We start from the raw sequence: 26,113 nt of genomic DNA on the forward strand, positions 1-26,113 counted from the left end.
AAGTAATCACCCCCAGTGATTATTTCTCTTTTCACTGTGTTGCAACATGAAATTATATCCCTGATGATACACATCATATATACTGTAGTACTGTAGTATAAACACAATGGAGCATTCCATTCCCACCTGTACGTTCAATATATTCAATATTCAATACATTCAACCATCGTGGGTGATTTTTAGATATCCAAAACACTCCTGCAATCTTGACGATGACATTTAAAATGTAAATAAAGTACGCTCACATATCATAAGATTGCAGCGGCAGTGGCAGGGAGCCACTGTTAAACTGGCTCATATCCTTTCCTCTGCCAAAGCACAATGGTGACATCCACGCACAGTTTACGATTAATCAGGATTTGTTGTTTCAGGACGGCTGTTGTTTGCATTATGAACTGGTCGCTGCACCAGCTGTTATGGTTATATTCCAGAAGCTGCAACAACACTGGCTAATGCTAGCAAGGAGGCTAATTTTAACTAGTTAGCTAAGAAGCTGTTGAGTGTTACTGTAGGACATCTGTGTCTCCACACCTGTAGGACAGATTCCAGAAACAAATCAGACAAAGAAATGCATGGTTGGAAACCACACTTCAGCCAATGCAGATACTATAGCTCGACAGCTGACAAGCTTGCAGGTTGTTTAAACCATACATACTTAAGCTAGCTAAAGCTGATGTATATTTGTGCTTGCCTTTGCGTTCTCCTAGTTCATCATCATTCATCACTCAACAGCTTCATGTATTGCCACCTGACATACATGCTGTGCCTTTAACAGGAAGCATGTTTGTGATCGAAGAAGCCCACATGTGCACAGGAAACAGACACACACACACACACACATATAGGCATGCAGTCTGATTGTGCTGCCTAGCTCTGATCATGCATGCATTTATGCACGTTGAGCTAAATGGTTTAGATGTGGATCAAGCTTCAGCCACCTGATCCCAGATCAGGGCTTAGGGCCACAGAGTCCCAGTCACTGAGCTGGGCTCACATGACGCATCGTTCTAAGCAGCCCCTGACACTGCGCTGCGTTCACGTCGAATGCCCTGTCACTGGTACTCTGCTTATCCTCATAGATTCAAGGAGTCCTCAGCCAGAACTAGAAATGTTGCCTATGCCAAAGAATGCTGGTCATTCACCACACGCAGCCATATTGAAGATTTTACAACAACAAAAAGTAAGAGTCTGTCTTTGCTGACAGCTCCTCCCTGCTAACTGAGTGAATATTCAGGGGACTGTTTCCTCTGTGTCCTGGATGGGATGCCCACATCAGTCCTCTCACATTCTGTCTGTACTTTAATCTAGTACATGCTATTCTCATCTCTCAGGAGCAGAAGGTGCAGCACTGTAGCTACGTCCTCTGCTTTACTGAAGCACATGCTTGCACATGTTTTCATTGATAATCTCCACCTGCCCCTTAAAACATATCTGTTTAACTAGGTACTTTTCTACTTTCCAACAATTTCAAGTCACTTGTCATCAAGTTAGCGTTACTACATTCCAATGAGAAATTCTGTCGCAGTTTCAAATGCTGCATCACAGAAGTCTGAGTAGTCTCACTGAAAAGTTCATGGGGCGTGAAAGTGTGCTTGCTTTCGGATAACCACTGCTTTCTTTGCCCTTTTTCACCCTTAATGTTGACATGTCCATTTACTGTGCCCCTCGCCCACTGACCTCTGATCAGTCTTTAGCGAGCGAGTGTTAACACTTTAAGTGACTGCCAGCTGTTTGGAATGCAGCCCGGCCGGTCCATGGATGATTTGCGTAGCAGGTTCCCTTATCCCTAGGCGACTTATCCATTGACACAGGCTCATATTTCCACTGAGGCGCAAATGTGAGGCACCCTGCCCGAGGACCCAACGACATTACACGGAACCTGAAGGTCACAAACCAGGTCTCTTAAGCGCTACGGCGTGCGCGTTTGCTCTCACGGTCCTGAACCCTGCCTCCGCTCACAGACCGCCACTCAAAGGAGTGGGTGTGGTCCCTGCTGGTTTTAGAGGCAGCTGGAGAAGGGAGAAGTGAGAGCGGAGGAGGGAAGGAAACAGCAACCCCCTTCCCCCCATACTGTGACATCACCAAAATGGAAAAAAAAAATAAATAAATTTTTTTCCCCAAGATGAAATGGGGTTGGGGTTCATTTCTGGCTGGTTTGTCCTCTTTTCTCTCTTCCTTACCCTGCAATTGTGGGACAACCTTCTTCCCTACACAAACTCAACGGTTGCTAAGGATGTGCATTTCGATTAATATTGCATTTGAATATTGCGTGGTGCTGAAGATCAAGGATATTCAGATTAGCACACTCTTCTCTCTGTGTGAATGGTGACAATGTAGAGATCTGAATTCTCCCATACTTTCAGGCAGGAAAGCAATTGATTTAAATAAAGTACCTGTTCTTTTATGCGGGCCTCTTAGGCACTGCATCATGAATATTGATGACAGAGAATAAAACTCGGGATTTGTCCCCTTTTCTTGTTAACTAGCAAGCATTTTAATACTTATTCAAACAATTAAATTCCATCAAGGGCTGTGAACATTAGCATTTGACAGGTACTTCGCAGAATATTGTATGTTTGGTATTGACTCCGACTATCAGTTGATGACACTGATGATGTGACTCCGACTATCAGTTGATGACACTGATGATGTGGTATCACGTACTTTTGTAAGTCACTCTGGATAAGAGCACCTTCTAAATGACTAAACGTAAATGTCATTTTTCATATACGTCAAACAGGCACAGATGATTATAAAACCCAGCGGGGAGGTGCTTTTCTATTCTCTTCTGTTGAACACAAATTTAAACCATAGGTGCCCTTTAAAGTTTTTTCTGTCAAAGAAAACCTAGGAAAAATTCTTGGTTGGACATAACAAGCATTTATAAGTTGACCTGTGCCATCTTATTACATCCAGCAAAAATTTTTGTTTTTTATTCTAATTATACAAAGAAAATTCTTTCAAAAAGTACTTTCAAGAAATACTTTCAAACACCTATTTCTTTATAAATGTACAATAATGACAGTGAAGGTGAACTCAAGTTGAGTCAAGTTCCTATGACTGACAGCTGAATAATTGCATACTCTGTTTTACTGTATAGTATGCAGCTGGTCCCTTTTCAGTCCTACTAATTTTTATGTACACACTCTGGATAACAAGTACACACTCTGGATAATAAGTGCACACTCTGGATAACAAGTGCGTTACTGCATTACAACAGTCCTGAGCTATGCATTTACCAGGAGTCAACTCCACAGAAATATAACAGAGCTGTAAGGATACTCTGAAGATGTCACTGCTGCAGTGGCACTCACCTGTTTTGAGTGAGTTGGTGGGATGTGACACAGGGGGGAAATTCAGATTGTCGATTCCCATCCAGGGCATCGGGTCCAGGTCTAAAAACTGCTGGAGAGACAGACAGGAAAAAAAGAGTCACGGTACAGTCACACCAGCGTTCTGTTTCACCTACCAGAGTAGGTGGTCTTATTCTTGACATTCTTGGGAGTCAAAAAAAAAAAAAAAACCTGTTGGTTGTTGCCTGATCAGTTGCACGTCCTCATGTACAGAGGGTGGGAATCCTGCACAAACAGTCTGAGCTGACAATGTGTGGAGGTGCACTCACTGTACTACGGTTCTGTACGTCAGGGCCCCAGACTGAGCTAATCGCCGCTCAGGCACTACAGATTATGGTCTCTGGAGCAGCTCCAACCAAAATGGCTCCTGCTCATGTTTAACCTCAGATTGGAACTACTGGCAATGTGAACTCATCTGAGGACCCATGCACCCCTGCTGACACATAGGTCTAACTATCCTGGAACACATAACATTCCTACAACATTGCAAGACTGTGAAGCAGGATCCCAAGTTGTAGGAGCTGGATGGAGTCAGATGCTAACTGGCCAAGACCACAGGAATCACTGATGTCTGATTTCAGGCTCAATTTCTCACAGATGCTTCTACAGCTCACCAATATCAATCTTTCTGCCCAACAAGAGGCATGACCAGTGTTACAGTGGACCTCAGGACACCGTACATCTGCTGGAACTCGGTCATAAATTAACATCTTCACGGGGCCAAGCACCACATGCATTTAGGAATTCTTTTGATTGTGTTCACATAATTATTTTTGGTACGACAGACTCCTTATCACTTCAACTTCATGTGATATACACTCTGTTTTACTGCATCAAGTTTAGGCAGTGCCATGTTAACTCCACTGACACCTTATCACAATGCCAGCATGCCCCCGAGATGTCTAACCTGTCAGTGAAAAACAGGTTGGAAGCAGACTGGGTTGTAGATCACGACTGGATGGCAGATCAGGACCAGGGTCAGAGACTGCTGGTTTATGTTAAAAAGCCAACCCACGTGTAAAATGTTTGCAATGTTTCTGTTACATGTGCAGAAATCATTACAGAAGTTGCGGCAACATTCAGAGGATCTATGAATTCACAGGCTTAGTAGTGTGCTGCCATGGAGACAACAGTGATACTTACTGGTACGTGAGCAGGAAGGTAGGAATTTTCCTCATTCATGGTTTCTGCATGAAAAGGTACAGAGCGTTACCTCTCACAGTGCCCCGCTTCTTCTTATGACATAATTTATCTGTACAGCAGAAACATACACTTTTACACAGATTACAATTCATACATTGCCTACTTACACGGGCAAATATTTGCACAAACACTTCAGTTTCAGTACACTGCTCAAGCACACAACAGCAGTGACACCACCAGGATTTAAATCCTGCAACATTCTGGTCGTAAGGACAGTTTCCTAAACCTGATTCTAAAGTGAAGCAACCTAATTTAAACTAAGTTATAAAATCAGAAAAGCAATCCCACATTCACACTGCAGGTGTTAACAGTATGGAACATTTACTAAAGTATGCGATTATCACTAATAACTCAAGGTAATAACTTAAGGTAGTGGGGTTACATACAACACAGCGACATAAAGCATCCACTGAGTGTTCGTTTTATAGACTTGTAACCCCGGTTTTTACATCTCGACCACGGTAGTACCGCACGCGTCTACACGATCCGACAGGGAGGTACACGTTTATATGCTGCTTATGTTCGTCGATGCATCCACTGCAAGGTCCAATGCCGACAGCTCCCCGACAGTCAGGCTTCCAGAGAGCGGCTAATCAGCAAAGCATCGCTTGGCATACTATATCTACAAGCTCATTAATTAAAAATTTTATTCAAAACTCTTCAAAAAGCAGCCAGACAGCTAACGTTACAGTAACCGATACAGACATTTGGAAAACATAACGTTAGACAATCAGTCAATGATCTCTGTGAGCGATTCGCCTAGCATTGGTAGACAGTTGCGGCTTAAATAAACTGACATTAGGTTCAACAGGTTTGTAAACTGGATGAGTCGCTAAGGTTCATTATTCAACAGAATAACTTAAATGGATGTCGCTTCAATTTTCAACACCCTACTGTCGTTAACTGTCCAGCAATGTCTCAGCAATGTCTCACCAACTGGATCCACCCGACCACACAAGTTCAAATAGTGTTACCTACCTAGCGTTTGGTGCTCCGACGCCAGTTTGATACAGTTTGTATTTTTCAACAGAGCGGTTTTTATTGCATATTTTAGTGCCTAGAAGGAAGTGTACCGTTAGCGATCTTAGCAATGTACACCGTCAACAGAGCGAAAGACAAATCGTACTCCCTGACTTAAGTTGTTAGCTCTGTCTTATCCATCAGTAGGGCTCAGTGTTTTCTGGTGAATAGGCAGCTGGCTAGACCAGCCTTCCTGGATCGCACACACTAGTCCGTTACACGACATGTTCACAAATTATCTTTGCGCGCTAACGGCTTTCAACAGCTAGCGATAAAGATACAGCTAATGATATACTCCGGTGGTCTCTCTCATCTCCAAGATAACACACACACACAAAAGCACGCACTAGCTTTTACTCTGATGAAAGACGCAAGGTGTACAACAATGATCTAATACAGGTGCGAAAACGAAGACAGCCATTTGGTACAGCTAAACTTAATTTGAGCACATAATCTTGATAAAATATTTTATCAAGGCATACATTTAGCAAGATTGTTATTTGGTTGACACCACCAATTCACTGACACAGCAGTATGCTTACTCTATCTTATTTTACCTTTTGCGAATCCGATAGCGTCCAGGTTTACAAAGACGGCAATGCCACTACGCCAAAATAACAGCGGAGCTGCAAATTATTGCGCCATGTGTTTTAGCTAAACAAGGTGGCTACACGCCCTCCATACAACTGTGGGTCTGTTAACCAGCTAGCCGTAACTTTAACGTTAGCCAACTTTACTCGGAACATGACTTCCTCACTGGAAATTCCCAGTGACGTGAAGCTGCAACCAAGCTTGTGTTTGCTGCCACCCAGCGGCGATGAGGCTGGAATAGTTTAGCTTTCCATTATTGCCCTTTTGATTCAAGCACAACGGATTTTACCTGGATGTAATGACAGCTTTTTGCCATTTAACTACTCACTTACTGCACCTCGTCCCTTCCACAACGTTATCCCATCTTAAAATTTTTCTTACACTGACAGTGCAATTACTTGTATGCAGCAGCTTTTTGTGGAACTTTTTGTGGAACTTTAACTGTACCAGCATAGTTGTCTTTATCACTGTCCAGGTTAATATGAACTAATAGATGAATCAGTAGAGTCTGAAGATCTAAACTCTGACAGTAATTCACATTGTTAATTATATTAATACTGACCTGACCGCGCAGAACTCTGCCAGCTACCTAGGAAACTGTAGGCTACTTAGAGGAGACACTGGTCTGTAGTCACCTCTACTGTATCAGCGTCATTACTGTGACTCCAGGCTGCTTTAAATTATTTTTAAAAAGTTTACAATACTGACAGACAGATTTCATATAACACCCTTCTCAAGCAAGAACCTTTGCATGCTTTTGTTTCTGTATAGTATGTGTTACTATAATGAAACAATGAACACCAGAAACACCAGCAACTCTGCGCCAAAATATTTTACTGAAGTTCTAATTTTTTATCAGCCTACATGTGGTCTTAGATCTGTATATGCCAATCTGATAGTTCCCAAAAGGTAAAATCCCTTAAATCCCAGAAAAGAATCAGGAAACAGACTTTACTTTTGACACCCACAAATTGTGGAACTGCCTTCCTTCAGCCTGTAGCATCACCATCAGAGATTAAAAAGTTGTTTAAAGATGTCTTTAACATTACTTTTTTTTTTTTTCATTTTTCCATTTTCTCCCCAATTTGGAATGGCCAATTTGCCGAATTTTTGGAATGCCCAATTTGTCATTGATGTTCGGTCCCATTGCACAACCCCCACTGTCAATCCGGGAGAGCGTGGACAAGAACGTGCCCTCCTCCGAGACACATGATGTCAGCCGCTGGCAGGGCCGTGGGAAGTAGGGGTGCTGCGGGTGCTGCAGCACCCCCTCTTGGAAAAGGCAGACATCACAGGACTCTACCAGATGCAAAAAATAAAAGATTTTATAAATATTTTAATTTTATAAATATTTAAAATAATTATCCTGTTGTTATTTACCTAAGAATTGAATGCTTGATGAAGTTTTGATAAATAATTAGCAATACTGAATAATTATTAGCCTAATTAGGCTATTAAAATAACACCAAGCATCATGGTCAACGGACGTCACGTAGCCTAGTCATCCGGACATTCTAAAACGCTTAACGTGAAAAGGCTTTACGTGGCTTAATGTTCCAAGACAGCGATCAGTGATCACCAATTTCCGCTCGGACATCTCTTGTCAGAAACACTTTCACCTGTCAAACAATCAAAAACGAAATCCTAGGAGTATGGTCGTTATCTCATGTTAAGCGTTTTCCTCTCCATTGACACAAAAAGCTTAACGTGGCTTAATGTCCCAAAACCGGTAGTTGCAAGACTGCCATACGTTTGATTCATATTATAGTAGTGTATAGTAGCATATTATAGTAGCTGGTCCTGTCGCAACTGCTGCTGGTCCAGGGTTTCCACGCCGCCATTGCCACTTGCCGGAGAGGTGGTGTCGTCGCCCGGGGGAATGGTTTGCAGGGTTGCCACCACTGGGGTCGCCGCATCCCGGTCCTCAACGCGCTAACAGTACCGGCACTCCTCTCCCTTGCAGGGGCATCTGGACAGGGCGTCTGCATTGGTGTGGAGATGCCCGGCTCGGACTTCGAAGTGGAAGTCCTGCAGCGCTTCGAGCCACCGAGCCAGCTGCCCCTCTGGCTCCTTGAAGCTGAGGAGCCAGGTGAGGGAGGCGTGGTCGGTACACAGGATGAACCTGCGCCTGTAGAGGTTCGGCCAGAAGTGACAAAGCCCCAGGATTACGGCCAGCAGCTCCCGACAGGTGACGCAATAATTCCGCTCCGGTCGGCTGAGGGAGCAGCTGAAGTATGCGATGACCTGCTCTCTGTGCTCCCCCTCCTGGGAAAGCACCGCGCCGAGGCCCACGTTGCTGGCATCAGTGTCCACAATGAATGGACGCTGGGGGTCAGGGTACGCCAGCACGGGAGCTTGGATGAGCGCCAACCGGAGCTGGGCAAAGGCGGCGGCGCAGTCTTCGCCCCAATGGAATGCCTGGCCCTTCTGGGTCAGCTGATGCAGCGGGTTGGCAATGGTGGCAAAGTCCCGGACGAGCTGCCGATAATAAGATGCCAGCCCCAGGAAGCTTCGCAGCTCTGCAATGTTGCGGGGAACAGGCCAGTGCCTTACCGTAGCCACCGTAGCTGATGGACCTCCTGGCTGGCGGCGGTGGCGGAGCGGACCCTCCGGCTGATGGCGGCAGCCTGGTGGACCTCCTGGCTAGCGCTGGTGATGGGTCGGACCCTCCGGCTGATGGAGGCAGTGCGGTGGGCTTCCTGGCCGGCGGCGGTGACGGGGCAGTCAATTGCAGTCCCTCTTTGCCGGCGGAGTGGAGAGCCACAGCGTCCGACCCCAGGTAGAGCATAGCCCTGGGGACGTCCACTGTGGCCTCCCACTTAGCCAGCAGGTCCAACCTGATGAATCAGGGGTCCTGGATGTCGGCTAGCCAAAACCGATGGTTACTGCTATGGCTAGCGACGGACACCCAGAGTGACTTTTCCCCCTGCATCTGGGTGCGTTCGCCGGTGACTGTGGTGATGTGCAGCCTGGTGGGTTTCCAGCCCCGCGGTCTCGGCCCATCAGTGCCAGGCATGATGTGCTCGATGTGTTCTGGGGGAGCCGGAGCCGGGCAGTGGCGTGCGACGTGACCTGGCTTTCCACACCGGTAGCAGCCCTCCGTCGAATGCCCACGCTCCTCGTTCCCCGTCGTGGTTGCTGTGGCGGTGCGGTGGAGACCTGGCGAGCCGCTTCTTCCTTGTCACTTCCTTCACACTCCGCCTGCCATACGCGGTGCCTCACGCTGGGGGGACGCTCTCCTGTGCGCAGCACATGCTCGACCCACTCTGCTTCGAGCAGGGCTGCCAACAGAGTCCGGGCGCAAGCAGATGGATGTGCTCCTGCAGTCGTTCTGGCCAGAGCCCCTGTACGAAGGCCTGGAGGATGAGCTCCTCTTGCGTGGTGGCGTCAAAGGCTGGGTACCTCCACTGGGCGTACAGATGTAGGTCCGCGGTGTAGGCACCCAGGCTCTCTCCCTCTTCCCTCCAGTAGCCGACCAGTTTGTCCCTGGCGTCGTCAGTGTGCTCATGGTGGCCGAAATGGCACTGTATCGCCCCCTTAATCGCTGCCTAGCTGCGACGCTACTCGGGCTGGAGCTCTGTGAGGACCTGCAGCGCTTTGCCCTCTAACGCCAGAGCAACCTGGATGGCCGTCTCTTCTGCTGACCACCCGTTGAACTGGGCGGCCAGCTGCACTTGGGGATGAGATAGTAAGATTGCTCCTGCTGACTTAAGCCAACCATTTTTTCTCCTCTCCATGTCAGTGGGGGGAGTACATTCGTACTCCTTTCTCTGAGCGATTGGAGCATCCCCATGCAGCACAGCAAACCATGGCGGAGACTATACACAAGGACAACACGGAGGAAAGGGCACAGACAAACTGCTTAACATGCTATTCATGTTTCTGAGTTTATTAGAGATGTATTTAATGAATTCATGACAATCATTGATAGTCACCTGTCAGTTTCCTTCTGTCCAGTCTGAAAGTCATAAAGATTACATTAGACATTATGATTACTTAGGCCCTCTGTTACCATGGGATTACAGAAACCACTATGAATTAAAGAAATGTTAGAAAATTAATCTGATCTGAATTTTGAAACATTCCTTCCCTTCCCCTCCGTCTAAATATATCAATAAATATTAGGATATGATTGCTCTTGACTACCATACTGGTTTAAGAACATAATAATAATAATAATAATAATAATAATAATAATAATAATAATAATAATAATAATAATAAACAATTCAAAGCAATAAACAGCAACACGCTCTTTAACCAAGGTAACGTTAGCCTAAAATATGTCAACAAGGCAGGTAACGCTAGCTGTTCACACTAATCCTCAAATAGTACCGAATTTTACTTTTAAAAAAACATATTGGTGTAACTACATACACACGTCGGTGTGCTATATAAATACTGTAAATCAATGCATTTATTGACTACTAATTACGAAAAATCGCAGTTCTGTCTCTCTACGCTTTCAAATTGCCCGCCAAGAACTTCCTGGAACTATCTGAAACCTACCTGAATCACGTGACGATCAAGCATTTTGGACTTCCGTTGACGCGACTCTTTCTCTTCATGGCTCTGATACAGACGAGCTGTAGGCAGTGATAGAATCAGTGAGGTGTGTACCAATTCGTTCGCTGCTTGATGGTATTTACTCTGCTTGTCCTGATAGGCTGGTCAGCAGCCACTGCCGGCCCCGCTGTATTATTCCTCCATCCACAGTTAGTTTTAGTTTTGTCGATTTCCACAGGCTGAGGTGGTTTTGCGACCGTTTTTCTTTTCTAGTTTTCCATAGGCTGAGATTTTTGAGGAAGGAGGCGGGTGTTGACTGGTGGCTAAAAACCCAGTGAAACAGCACTCCATACAGCACACTGAAGATCGCAAAAAAACTGCAGTACACACCATTAGTTGAAACGTAAAGACATATTGCAAGCTACCAATGGTCTCAGCAGATCAGAAAATAACGTGGATGATTCTGCGGAACATCATTGCCACCCTCGCTGGTAAGTTTTACTCGAAAAGGAGTAGCCTAACGTCTCCGCGAAAAAGAATGGGATCATTTTGGCACCTAATCAATACGCCATTGTGAAAGTTTTGCCTGACTTGCGTATAGGCAAATGGTCGTGAATCGTCACATCCAAGTTAAAAATTCCGATGTAATGTGTGTGCCTGGTTGTAGTGTGTTAAACCTCTGCAACTACGTGGATGTCGCGTTTTCGACAGGTAGAACTTCGTGCCTCGTACGTTCACCGGTGACTCAGGCGTGCCCCCGAGCAGCGCTACGCACTTGTGTTAAAGAAAAGCACAGCAACGAATTCGAGTCTCTGTTTATGAAATAGCCCCTTTAAGGAAATCAAACACACGACGTTATCAAACCGCGAATAAAAGTGTAGTTTTCGTAAAACACAAACACAATAATTGTAATTACCTTTTTGCATGCGTGCACTGTCGAAGCACTATCTGGATGCACTATCTGAATGGCCTGCGGAGGTAATGAACGCACAATTTACAGGAGAGACTTGTGACTTGGCAGCAATTATATATATCAGAGCCAGCACTGACCAATTTGGTGTCCTACGCAAGCTTTTAGCTGGTGCCCCTTGCATCGCAGCCAATTCCACCACCACGGTTGTGGTTGTGGTTTTAAACCATTCTTTATGGTCAGAACATGACAAACATTTGCCAAACACTGGAACATTTCACAAATCTGAGGCAGAACATTCAAAACAATTATAATGATAAAACCTTTTTTCAGCATCAAAATGGCATCAAAATCAGCACCACTCTTGTCAGGTACTTGTGTGTTGCGCCAGGTGCACATTTCTGGTCTCAACCTCATGGATTTGACACTGGCTGTTCATCTGTGGATGAGAGTTTCTTTCTTGTGCAAGGATTTGTGTTGTTTTACTGGATGTCCTTTGTGCTTGACTTCTGGAGTCACTTTGGACAGAAGTGTTACTGGATATCAACAATGTAAATGAAATCTTATACATAAGATTACTCATCCTGTACATCACTTTCGATAAGAGCATATACTTGAGGTCAATAATGCAAATGTAATATGTCGTCATCTTGTATGTCACTCTGGATAAGAGTGTCTGCAAAGTGACAAAATGTATGTGTAAAAATTAATTCAGACACTCTGAGGGCTTCAGAATCTTTAGGTGTTACTCAATTTTGCCATTGCAGCCTCCATAGCTTTGCTTTAATATTTTATTTATGTGTTCCTCAGGATATTTACAGATGTATTCAGATCATTTGCCTTGCTCAAGGGTAATATGCCAGTGCACTGATAATCAAATCTGCAACTTTGGGGTTACAAGCCCAACCTATTTACATTTACATTTATTCATCTGGCAGACGCTTTCATCCAAAGTGACTTACATAGGTTACCATTCTTTACAATGTTATCCATTTATACAGCTGGGTATTTACTGAGGCAATTGTGGGTTAAGCACCGTGCCCAAGGGTACAGCAGCAGTGTCCCAGTGGGGATCAAACTGGCAACCTTTCGGTTACGAGTCCTGCTCCTTAACCACTATGCTATACTGCCGTCCAGTTTATCAAATGCTACAGCACACTGTTGCCCTCTCATTAAAGTTCCAGCATTTGAGTTACCCTAACCAGCTTGTGCAGCTCTTGTGTGTGTTCTTGCATGCAAATCCATTCCTTTCTCTGCCAGTGCAAAACCTGCACACATAAAAACCCATAATAGATAAAATCTCTGTGCTTTTGATGGAGCTGTGGTGTTCTGTGCTGGAACTATCAGCAGGTGTTGGGGCACGGCCCACGTCCTAATGTACAGAGAAGAAGCACATATCAAGAGCAAAAAGGAGATGTGTTGATGTATAGGTAACTGAAATCTATAATTTCTAATACTATAACCCATTAAGTGTTAATAACACAGTTCTTCATGATCTGTGGAGTGCATTTTCACGCTTTAGCTTGTTTGTAAGGAGCAGGTTCAGGCAGAGTGCTTTGCTCCAGGGCATAACTCCAATATCTCATGTTGATTAGGAAATTGCAATTTTCCTGTTGCTGCTTGAAGAAAGACTTTCCTTTTCTCCATGTTACTTCCATTTGTGTCTTGTACATGTTTCAGATGTGTGCACATTTTGGCATTGTTTACAGTAGGTTAAGAGATTCTGTGGGTTTTAGTGCTAAAATTAAAATTTTTGGTCACACTTGGGTCACAGACACAATCCATTTGTCCTTTGTAAATCACCCTGCACACAATTAAAGTGGGAGTGGCCTTTCTTTGACTGCATCACCTTACATTACAGCTGCTTAGAAGACACTGTTATGCAGAGAGGCCTACACAGATTACATTTTTTGCAGGTTATCCATTTATACAGCTGCCTGTATTTACTGAGGCAGATTTGATTCAGCACCTTGCACAACGTGAATTGAACCAACAACCTGTAGGTTACAAGTCCTGTTCCTTAACACTATGCCACGCTGGCGCTTAATGATGCAGCTTTATAATTACTGCCCATTGGACAAGACAGCGTATTAAGTCCTGCATTACCTTCGAGGCTAGGCTTCCTGTTACAAGGTGAAAGTAACTGCTTCTGGCTTCTTCTCTTGGTTTACAGTCAGTTTTCATAGCAGTGGCTCAGTCTCTGTGCCAGGTAATGCACAGACGATGTGTAGTATGTTTAAAACTAAGTATCGCAAAGTACGCTGGATTTCTGCTCTGTCTATTAAATATTGTTTGATAGTTAGTCTGGGTAAGTCTGAAAAGTAATCTGGTTCATTATTTCTACTAATTAAGCACTCCTGGTATCATACATGCTGTATTCTTCAAACACAAACATAAGGGGTGGAAGTGTAGCATAGTAACTGAAAGGTTGCAGGTTCAATTCCCTGCTGGATCACTGCTGCTGTACCCTTGGGCATGGTACTTAACCCAGAATTGCCTCAGTAAATATCTGGCTGTATAAATGGATAAAATGTAAACAACGTAATCTATGTAAGTCGCTCTGGATCAGAGCGTCTGCTAAATGATAATAATGTAATGTAATGGAAAGGAGACTCTGGCTCTGGTAGAAATCTTAACTAGGATCCTGGAAGAATCTTTAAAGATCTTATATAATCTTTGTGGAGTGGAGATTTTGCAAAAATTTTAAATCAAGATCCTACTAGGATCCTACCACAACATTTCTCCCAGGGGAACAGTGGCATTTTCAAACAAACTCAAAAAGGCATAACAACAGTTGTCCAAAAATGCCTTTCAGTCTATCAAACAGCAGTATCTTCTCTCTAAAGCCCCAGAGCTTCGGCAGCTTCACCACCACTGTGTTCATCAAACAAATGTCAGATCTGGCCACCCCTAAAGGCATGGTGACTAGCTTCATTCCCAGCAGAAGTTAATCCTCCCCCTGTTATGCTCTTACATCATGCAGAGCACAAATCTAATGTTGTGTGACTGTGTTTAAACACCTCTACTTCATAAAACATTAGTATTGTCCCGATAAAGGTGAGTGGTGTTACTGATATGCAAGTTTGAGATACTCTGCTGGCTGTTTTTACAAATGTTGAGGCCAAGGAGGATTGCACCACATCAGATACTCTGAAATTCCAAGGACTTTTTGGATTGAGTTACTGTAACTTGGATTAGACGTGCTTTTTTAGGTTGAGCACTGGTGGAGTTTTTATGGTACAAGACAGATTCTAGTGTGAAAGTGTTCACTAAGATGCTGTTTTTCTGTTTGTTTTAAGGTGGCAGCTACCAAGTAAAGTCATGCATGCGATCCTGTGGACCTCAGTAAGTGTCTGGCAGTTTACTTAGTGATTGTGCAGTACTTACAGTGTCCTTCATAGGTAAATAGGAACAAATAGCACTGCACAGAGCAAGCTCATATTGTTCGCAAACTATGCATTTCACTCCAGAAAGCATAAGGATCACATTTATTGTAGTTAGTGTTTTGAAAACATTTCCCTGGCATAGATTACAAGCCCTTCCTTAAGACCCTTCCTGTAGAATTTTGTGAAGTTTTGGCACTTCTTATGCCACATTATTGTCCATTCAATTCAATCAGAATCACTTTATGTCCTTTATATCCTTTAGGCAGATATAATAAATTTGTTCTGTTTTAAAATGTTTTGATATAACTGTTATCCCACAGAGGTCAACATGCTTTAGTCTGTGGAAGCCAGTTGTCAGCTGTCAAATGAGTCATAATTTTGTGGCCTGGTGTTTAGGTGTGCAATCTCCTATTGAAGCCATACAAATTGTCATCAATAACTCCAGTGTGAAATAACTGTATAGGAAATGTAAGGAAACATACATATTGTTTATATATATGCTGCTTTACAAGTTATATTGTATTCATTGTCATACTGCCATGTACTTACAGGGACCTACTGATGGAGCCCATGCAGTTTTTAGGTAAAAATGAATCATCTGAGACTTGTGACATAAAAGGACAAAAAGGAAAAACAACTTTTTCTAAGTCTGCTCCCACAGGGCTTTCAGTTTCTCATACACAATTCAGACGCTTGTTACAGTGTCTTATTATCCTGCAACTTGAACAGTGTACATTTAAGATGGTATCCATTCATACAATGCATTTTATGTCTTCGTTATCAGATATGCTTATAACAAGGAGCACACATTAGTGTGTTTTGATGAAAAATTGCTTCAAAAAAAAAAGATTTTTGGAAGCTGTGTGTAGAGAGTGTGGTTGCATATTGAAAACTGAAGTTTGTATTTTCTGTAAATTAAAATGCATTTTGTTTTGAAGGTTTGTGTTTTGGATATGCAGTTGTTTTTGGAACAATGTGCAGATAGTTTCCAAGAGTATTTTAGCATCTGTACACAGAAGGACATAGTAGATAAAACATTTTGCTTAATTTAGTATTTTCTGTTGTTTTAAGTGACTGGTGATTGAGCTGATGTTTTAACAACTAAATGTATTTCCACTGCACAGCTGATTACTTTGAAGAAAACAATTTTATACGATCCTCTTCTGTTTCCTCACATAACTTTGAGTAAGTATTATTGTCACACAATTTTTCTGAAACATAAACCTTTCCACAACTCATAAGGTAGAGGTGTAATTAAGAACTATTCACTATTATCTCTATTGTATATCTCTATTGTATCATATCTTAATGTGGAAATGTAAACTTTTGTTGTTTTAATTAATATGGAAAAGTAAAATTTTATTGTTTTAATGAGGGGTAACACAGAAATGGAACACTTGAATGTGTTAACATTCAAATTTTTGTATTGTAGTGGACTGGAAGAAAGAATCATTAGTATTTGGAACCCATTGAACTGTCTGTGTAATACAGAAACAACTTGCCCTTTTCCTGTTAACATATCTCTTCCTCAGTGTAAAATTATTTTCAAAGGCAGAGTAGGCATATATAATACTGTGTGTTCAGTTTGTTTTTCTTTGCTTTATTAAAGACCTCCAAACATGGCAGAAGACAGTAAAGTTAACTCAGGTAAGATGCATTCACAGTTTTATGGACATTAATAACATGACAGTGTGGAGACCAAAGTATTTGTAATACTGGCTATATCACAGTACCTTGAGCATGTTATTTGTGTATATTTTGTGTTAAGAAAGAGGTGTATATATCTGCCTTAATGAAAGCAAATGTGTGATTTGGATTGTAGAGCATATGTTCTTCCCGCAGGTGACAAAGGCTACTTGGACTCTGGTTCTGTGGGTCATCGTCCAGATTAGAAGATCAGAGGCAGCCCTAAATGTCAGCAGTGAGATAGCTGGAGTATTTCAGCTACAGATGATCCAAACAGTTTAAAGGCAGTGATACACCGGAAATTTTATAGAGCAATTTAGCTGGCCATTGTTGCTGGAAATTAAATAGGTGTGAGAGACCAGAGTTATCAGAATGCTCAGCTCACTGTCACTATGGAGGTGCTGCAAAGAGAGTTAGCTACTTTAGCTAGCAACTAACCAACCCTATAACCCAGACGGGTGTTGGGGGCGGGGGCGGAGGTGGTGGTGCTACCTCCCTGAAATGAGTTTTTGCAGGGTGGGATGTCTGATAACCTAAAATAGGTAGATATCTTACGTTGGCACAAAACATATCAATCACTACTCTCAATCTCATTACCAAATTTTAAACATGGATTTAATGACATTAATGTAACCTACCTGAGCAGAAACTGATGAGTGCATTTTTGTTCCCCTCAGTCCACTGCCACTGAATGGATGCTATTTTTCTGAAAATTTCTTCAGGGAGGAGAAGTTGTCATATGAATGCTATCTATGGTTTGATTGGAGGGCATCAAAATTTCCACTCGGTGGCACTGCTGATCAAAGGTTGGCCACTGTCCAATGTCAAATATCAAGGAAATCACTGCTGGAAACAATTGCCTTAAAATTACTAGTGTATCTTGGCCTTGACTACATGATTTATTGAAGGAATTTACTGAATACTATATGTTTTAACAGTTTAAAGTTTACTGTTTAATACATTTTATGTCTAAGCATGAATGAGCAGATAGCATTTTAGGCTTTGTAACCTACTCTGTCGCCAGATAGTTCATCCCAGTCATCTTATTTATCTGTCAGTTCTACATACTTGTAGGGACTTGTAGGTGTTCTTCATTTTATCCCATTACACTGCAGGGCTGTAAGCAGCTCAGCCAGCACAGCTCGGCCAGCTCTTGTCTTAACTTGCCCTATGGCCTGGGTTTGAAACCGGTTGTCACCAGCTGACAATAACCAGAAAGCCACCGCAGCAGAACAAATTGGCTGTACTCCACTGGGAATAGAGGTGGGTCTGTCCATGAGGATTTCCTTGTCTCACCTGTCTCACACATCAGACCCTCAAAGAGTACCCACTACTCCATGGTGTACTGTGGGACTTGCGTAGTGTTGGCTCTTGGTGAATTGATGTTCTCGCAAGCTAACTAATAAACTGTTACACAAAGAACTTCAGTCTGGAGCGTGGTCGAAGATGAGGTAGAAACAGGTTTTATTGATGGTCTTCAATACAGCAAGACTTCATACATGAAGGTCGGCTTCAGGTACTACACGCACTAAGTCTCACTTAGAGTCTTAAGCCTTGCACACTCGTCCTCACGCTCAGTCTGTCTCTAGTGCGGCTAGGTAATTCTCGCACCCACACCTAGATATATGTTCACGACTCTGGTCCGTGCCACGTTGTTGTTGCGTTGCTTCTGTACTAAACAGAGAACAAAGAACATCTTATACCATCCCTGAGCTGTCCAGAGTGGTTAATTATAACTGTCCTTGCATCGCCTAGAGTCTGGCGCCTAATTGGAAAAACATTGCTTCTGAAGGTATCTCTAGATTGATAAGGAGTACACTCTGACCCAACTCCTCTTTGTCACAGACACTGACAAGGGAGGCAGAGTGGGAGAAAGTTCAGCCGGGTAGAGAACCCCTATATCACCTAAGAACAAAACCTTTATTATAAAAGAAGCTTCTAGGAACTGAGGTACCTTGGTTGTGCTGATCATCCCAAATGGTTAAACATGTCATGACTAACCTAATACTGAACTACAGCTACATGAGTGATTTCTACAGCTATATGAGTGCTCGAAATCATAGGCCTCACCGTTGGGACGGCCTTGTGCCACGTACACACTTTCAGTGTGCCTTGTGTGCATGATTAGTTCAACATAGCAGCATCTCTTGGAAAGTAGGCCACAGGTCACAACTCCGTGAGCGGCCTAAAAACTACACAGTCACATTATACACTGTGCATACTAATTCTACCAAACTAATCAGTCTACCAATATAATGAGCACTAAATAATCACCACTATTCTTCAGTCCCCCGTCTGATCATTCCCAAACTCATCAATGATCACAAAAAAGGAAAGTGATTATATGTGATAGATAAAGTGATTATATATATAAGCGAAGCGAATCTTATACTCTCAAGAGCATAGGCATCTTGCGTTTCTAGCATTAATAAAAGGAAAGGAAAGCTAATAGAAAAACGAAGTCTCAGTCAAGTTCAACGTCGTTGTCATCTGGGCCACACGTGCAGGTGTCATAGCTCTGCTGACCAAGCAGGTTACACCCTTAAAAAACAAACATATGCCCAAAATCAAAACAATAAAAGGTGTCACAATCTGAATGATCTGGGGTAACAATTCTCCCGCCCAAGATCCTAACCATGTCTCCCAGCTCCACTTCTGAGATGCTTTTAAGTGGGCCACTTGCTCGTAAATGTCTTGTACATATGTGGTGACATTAACAAACGCATCTGGTACATACGTGCAACATTCTTGTTTCAAAACTGCACATGTTCCGCCTTTATCTGCCAGAATAATGTCTAAGGCTATGCGGTTTTGCAACGTCATTTGACGCACTGAATGTAGCTCCTGATTTATCAGTGTCAATGCTCCTGCTGTATCATTAGCAATTTTGTCTAAGGCAAAAGCCATCTGCCTAATCTCATCTAATGCGACAGTAATACCATAAGTTGGAACTAATGAAGCAAAGAAACGTTGAGTTGGGGTAGCAACAGTTTCTGTGCTGTGGAACACGTCCCTCTTACCTCTATGCTTGATGTTAACCATACGCATAGCTGGTACTACATATGCCGTATAGCACGATCCTGACCATTCAGCAGGCAAATATGAATAAGCATGCTTCCCACAAACATACATTGTCCCATTTGGAGCGGCTTTGTCTTCAGCTCCTAAATTTGGCATTAAAACGAACAAGGATATTACAGCAAAATGTCCATGCCAATGCATCGCTTCCCATGGTCTTAAAGTAGAAAGACTATAGTTACATGAACTTCGTCCCAAAAACATACCCGTACCATTGTTTTCCCAACATAACATACCCTCAGGCGCATAACTCAATTTCACTCGCTCTGGGGGGCTTGATGGAATTGGTCGTGTATAGAAGGTCACGTTTCCCTCAAAGAAGGGGCTTTGTGTGTCATTATATGCTGTAGCATAGTCGGCTAATGTGAATGGAACTGATACGTATGGATATGTGTTAGAAGATGTTGGCAATAACCCACACACCCAACATGAATCTTGTCCCTTTGCCCTAGCATAGCTGTGTGCCATGGCTAGAAATGTGTTATCCCTGTGCGTATCATGATGACTGTCATAATGTGCTTGAACTTTCAAAAACAACACAAACACCACAACAAACCACATATTCATCATAGATGTTATCACACAGAATGTCAATATATCAGTTCATAGATGATCTTGAACGATGTTCCCGAAGATTCTGTCGTCGTCCCTCAGGCACTCTCGATGACAAACGAGGCGATGTCGCAGCTCAGGAGGAGGGTCACTCGATCCACAGGTTGATCCAGGCCAGCTCCTGTAACCTCTGACTGCCCAGGACTCAGAACCCTGAAAGATACACAAACACACAAACACACAGGAAAACGACCAACACATCATAGCCGTAATGACATTTTAAGCGTCCTAACTAACTGTCAATTCCAGTAATTCCACTACTTTCCCCCGTCTGGCCCTCCAGCAGGGTCGTAACACAATGAGAAGTATTAACATGAAACAGCATGAAACATGTCATTTCATGTTTTCTTCGTCTTTAGGTAACCCCTGGAACATACTGCCTCCAGTTCTACCCTCCGACTCTTCCCATAGCGCTGCTGTTGTACTCTCCCTATTCTTTTGGGGGCTCAGCTAATTTACAATGACTTGCATGAATCCATTTCTGCTTCCCCTGCACCTTGACTGCAGCGTCTGTCACCAATAACACCTGATAGGGTCCCTCCCATTTCGCTTCCAATGGTAACCTTTGGGGCTTGTGAACCATGACCCATTGACCAGGTACTAAAGAATGTCCCCCGTCAGGTGGCTGTTTCCACGCCTCCACCACCTGCTGGGCAGCTGTTCGAACTGCTTCAGTCAATTCAGTGCAATAAGAAATCAATTCCAATTCGTCAATTCATTGGCGCACATACGTAAGGTCCGTCGTTCCGTTGTTCAATTGCCGCTGCGAGGGGTTGCTTGGAGGGGACTACTCGTGTCCCAGAAACAACTCCAAGAGTTCCCTCTGCTTCTCTTCACTCAGGTTCTTGAATTCCCGAACCAAGTTGTCTTCAGCATCCTTACGTTGTGGACCGTTGCCTTTTCGGTTTCCCGTGCGGCATTCTCTAGCCCAATGTCCGTACTTCCCACACTTCCTGCAGGCTCCTGCCTTGCCCTTCTGATTCTTCTGCTTCTGTGCAGCCACATTGCGGATCTTGCATTCAAGATCTGTTTCCACTCTTCTTGCTGCTGTCACCAGGTCTTCAAATGTTGTGCGGTTATCTTCCCATCCAGGCGTGCTCAACTTGACCGCCTTCCGCACTTCAGGTAACAGGCCTTGCATGAATGTTGCCTTCAGTGGGCCATTCGCATTCCCTCCGATGTTCCGTTCATTGAGGCCTTCTATTCCAGAATGTCTCAGGAACAGCTTGGAAAACCGGTCTGAGTAGTCATCAATTGCTTCTCCGGCTTTCTGGATGCAGGCAGCAATTTTTCCCCAATCTGTTGTTGCTCTTGTAGCTCGTTGGATCCACAGACGAATTGCTTCCCAGGCATTACCCAAATTCTGTCTATCATCTCCCAATGCTGTTTCAACTTCATGAGTCACTCTAGCGATTTCAGCAGTGTTAAGCACTGTACACAGTAACTGAAGGCCATCACTGGGATGCAGGCGATAGATGTGACGCAAACGCTCAATTGTTGTCCAAGTCTCCATCCCTGCCTTGCGTGGATGCTGCAGGCCTTTGGACCACTTATCAATTTCTTCTGGCTTGCATGCTTTGTGAGCGTAGATCATCTGATCCCCGTGCCTTTTCACCACTAGGGGCCTTAAGCGCCTTTCACTGTTGGGCTCAGAATCATCTGCAACAACCGTGCTTTCCTCGTCATCATCACTAGAGGCGCCCATTGCCATTGCTCTGAATGCATATCGTCTTTCAAACTGAACTGCTTCCTCCATTTCCGCATACGGGTAGACACTGTAGGGAGGAGCAGTGGGGCAGGCGTGAGCTCCCCTTTCAACTGTAGCTCCGCCCCTGCAGTAGGGCTCCTGCTCCTTCCCATTTTCTCTCAGTCTGCCTCTGAGCTCCGACAGCTCCTCTTCTAGCCTCTTGCATTTCACATTCTTTTCTCTTATCTCCTCAGCCAACGCCCTGACATTTTCTTTCTCGTGACTCAATTGCCTCTCAGACTCCGAAATTACTTGCTTTTCGTATCTTTTCCGCAATTGACCCAACACCACCAAAGTTAATGGCACTCTTTCTTTTTCAGGCACACGTTGCGACTTTCCCCAAGCTTTCTTAACATCATCAATTGGCCACACACCACCAGATTCAAGCTCAATCCCATACTTTTGCTCAATCTCTTTTTCAACTTGTTCCAATTTAAAAGTGGACCGCAAATACGCCGTACTCATTGCCACCATTGTCTCAAAATCAACATCGGGCGCAGCTCTCCCACCCTTCTCAGTAGTAGGAATCTGCTCCGTTTTGTCAGCACCAGGTTCAGAGTTTCCCTGAGCACCCGCCATTATCATTAATCTCAGGCTGTTGTCACACCAGTGCTAGTTCTCTCACTAGGAAAACTCAGATGTCTTTTACACACTACTCTCCTCCTCCCGGAGAGTTTCACTCCGTCGGTTGTTTGAATAGAGCTCTTTATCCAAACACCGTAAACCACAAGATATATACACACACACTCACTCGCTCACTGTCGACAGTACAAAAACACATAAAACAAATAAAACACATCAACGTCTAGACAGCTCTTCCGTTCCCTGACGGGCTTCTACAGATCTATTTCAAACTGTAGGAATATCGCGATCTTCCGTGACAAGGCACGTGCATCCACGAATTCAAGCGTACACATACAAATGCTAATTTTCCACCAGTGTACCCTTCCTCGTAGGATATCCGCTATAGCGCTCTCCCAAAGGAGCTATGCATTTAACCGGTCACTACAGACTCTTTTTCTCTGCAGTCAAGGTGCACCACACACTTTGCAGTTTGCAAATTTTCTTTCACCCTCGTGTACACATCAAACATACAATGATTACAGCTCTCTCATTGTAGGCACGTATCTTCACAGTTCTTTGTCTAACTGTTAGCCTTTACTTATAGTGTTACATGTACTCTGTAAATGTCTCGGTTCTTTCTGGAACCCAGCAAGGTAAGGAAAGGGGCTCACCAATTGTTAGAGAAGATCAACAGATGTTGAAAGCGCGCAAGTGTCTTCTCTTCACTTTCTGGCAGGATCTCTCCTTTTCCTCGTGGATCCGAGTCACGGCACCAAGTTGTTGGCTCTTGGTGAATTGATGTTCTCGCAAGCTAACTAATAAACTGTTACACAAAGAACTTCAGTCTGGAGCGTGGTCGAAGATGAGGTAGAAACAGGTTTTATTGATGGTCTTCAATACAGCAAGACTTCATACATGAAGGTCGGCTTCAGGTACTACACGCACTAAGTCTCACTTAGAGTCTTAAGCCTTGCACACTCGTCCTCACGCTCAGTCTGTCTCTAGTGCGGCTAGGTAATTCTCGCACCCACACCTAGATATATGTTCACGACTCTGGTCCGTGCCACGTTGTTGTTGCGTTGCTTCTGTACTAAACAGAGAACAAAGAACATCTTATACCATCCCTGAGCTGTCCAGAGTGGTTAATTATAACTGTCCTTGCATCGCCTAGAGTCTGGCGCCTAATTGGAAAAACATTGCTTCTGAAGGTATCTCTAGATTGATAAGGAGTACACTCTGACCCAACTCCTCTTTGTCACAGACACTGACAAGGGAGGCAGAGTGGGAGAAAGTTCAGCCGGGTAGAGAACCCCTATATCACCTAAGAACAAAACCTTTATTATAAAAGAAGCTTCTAGGAACTGAGGTACCTTGGTTGTGCTGATCATCCCAAATGGTTAAACATGTCATGACTAACCTAATACTGAACTACAGCTACATGAGTGATTTCTACAGCTATATGAGTGCTCGAAATCATAGGCCTCACCGTTGGGACGGCCTTGTGCCACGTACACACTTTCAGTGTGCCTTGTGTGCATGATTAGTTCAACATAGCAGCATCTCTTGGAAAGTAGGCCACAGGTCACAACTCCGTGAGCGGCCTAAAAACTACACAGTCACATTATACACTGTGCATACTAATTCTACCAAACTAATCAGTCTACCAATATAATGAGCACTAAATAATCACCACTATTCTTCAGTAGGTACAAAAACAGCTGTTGACTGTGCAAGTGTACCGCAGGACTGCATTCCTGCGTGAGTGGTTGTTGCGGTGAGACGAGGCTTATGTGCATTTGCCAGTTCCAAAATAGGGTGGCATAAAGGGGAAAAAAACATAAAAAGATGTAGACCTTAAAAAATGAGACAACTAATTTTGTGTCATAAGTGCATATGCTATATGTCATTTGAGAGTTGCCATAACAGATATTACAGAAATATGTGGCATTCTGTGTGTAATGTATTTAAAGGTTAAAAGTGTAAAATGTTGTTTCCCTGCTTTTGTTTATTGACTTTATGTTCCTATTATGTGCTCGATACCTTACTTCTGCCAGTATAGTGTTTGAACTTCCATTGCTTAGTCTTAGGTGGTTGATGTTATTGGCTTGTTCAGCAAGAAATCCCACCATTTTGACACTACCATTGCTGGTCAGTGACAGTGTCATTCAGAAAGAACTTCCAGTGAGGTGAATAGCGTGACAGCATACCGTGACTGGGAACATTAGAGCACACAAGTCATGCATTTGAAAGCACCCTCAACAAAACAAAAGCCACAGAACAAAAGTTTGCATTGTACCATATCTAGCTGGTTAGCGATCTAACCAGCTGATGGATTTCTCCTATTTTACTGTTGCAACATTGTGTTCATGTACAGGTGCCACGGGCGCTGTTAGCCAAGTAGCATGTCTGGTTGGTGCCTTTTAGCTCACTAGCTACAGTCACTTCAGGACACACAACTTCAGGAGTATGGATGTAGAAACCACTAGCAGATGCCTAGTAATACGTTCTCGTATATAAATAGATACATGCTCTCACACACACACACACACACACACACACACACACACACACACACACACACACACACACACACACACAAGTATATAAATACATTAAGCTATGTGTATATATCCCTCTATTGCATGCATTATTATGCCATCATGGAAAAAATAGTGTTTTATATCATGTATAATGGATTGAAATTAACAACTTTATTTAAAAAAAAAAAATTTGATGGGGGGGTACTTTGGGGTGCGTTGCCATATGGCATAGCACATCTCCAGTGACTCAAGTCATCAACAGTGTGGGAAAAGAGTAAGACTTGCAGGGGGTATGAAGCCATGTGATGCCCAACCAAGCACATAATTGGTTAAAACAATGTTCTAGTTTTTATTTAAGACCATGTTCAAGTTTATTTTTCAAATTTCAGGAACTTCCATATGGCAACACTGTGCAGTAGAGGGTGTGTATATATATATATATATATATATATATATATATATATATATATATATATATATATATATATATATATATATATATATATATAAAAATATGCAGTTTTGCTGTCTGTTTCTGTCGGGTTGCAAAGTTGCAAAACTGAACAAACTGAACAATCTGCTGATGGCATAAATATTGTAGCAATGCTGGATACACCCATCATTTGGGTAGTTTAAGTGTGAAAATAATACAAAATGAGGGTGTCTCCCAATCGCTGACCTGTACTGCTGTAGAAAATTGTGCATAATCCCATGAATAAGAACTACAGAAAAGTATTTGGTTTCCTCTGGCAAACTGGAAACTTGCATACTTGACTGTATTTGTATTATGCTTGCTTTCTCTATCACCACCTGGTGGCTGACATTGGTTTTGATATTAAATAAAATATTGTTAAACCTGTGCTTTGCCTCAGCCCTGATTGTGTCTCTTCTTAACTTCCCCAGTTGTGGTTCTGGTG

The 26,113-nt window shown here is 43.3% G+C and overlaps 1 protein-coding gene across 1 annotated transcript in view; it reads right to left on the reverse strand.

Moving 5' to 3' along the window:
• The window catches only part of LOC118793025 (nuclear factor NF-kappa-B p105 subunit-like), a 31,886-nt gene extending 20,277 nt beyond the window's left edge, over positions 1–11,609 (reverse strand). The window contains exons 1-3 of the mRNA XM_036550970.1: positions 11,590–11,609; positions 4,497–4,540; positions 3,315–3,405 (exon numbers count right to left, since the gene is read on the reverse strand). Coding sequence (XP_036406863.1) covers positions 3,315–3,405; positions 4,497–4,540; positions 11,590–11,599 — 145 coding nt within the window. The 5' untranslated portion in view covers positions 11,600–11,609. The remainder of the gene's footprint in view (positions 1–3,314; positions 3,406–4,496; positions 4,541–11,589) is intronic.
• Between the last annotated feature and the right edge of the window lie 14,504 nt (positions 11,610–26,113).

The sequence above is a fragment of the Megalops cyprinoides genome, chromosome 18 (assembly GCF_013368585.1).
Source record: "Megalops cyprinoides isolate fMegCyp1 chromosome 18, fMegCyp1.pri, whole genome shotgun sequence".
Lineage (NCBI taxonomy): Eukaryota > Metazoa > Chordata > Actinopteri > Elopiformes > Megalopidae > Megalops > Megalops cyprinoides.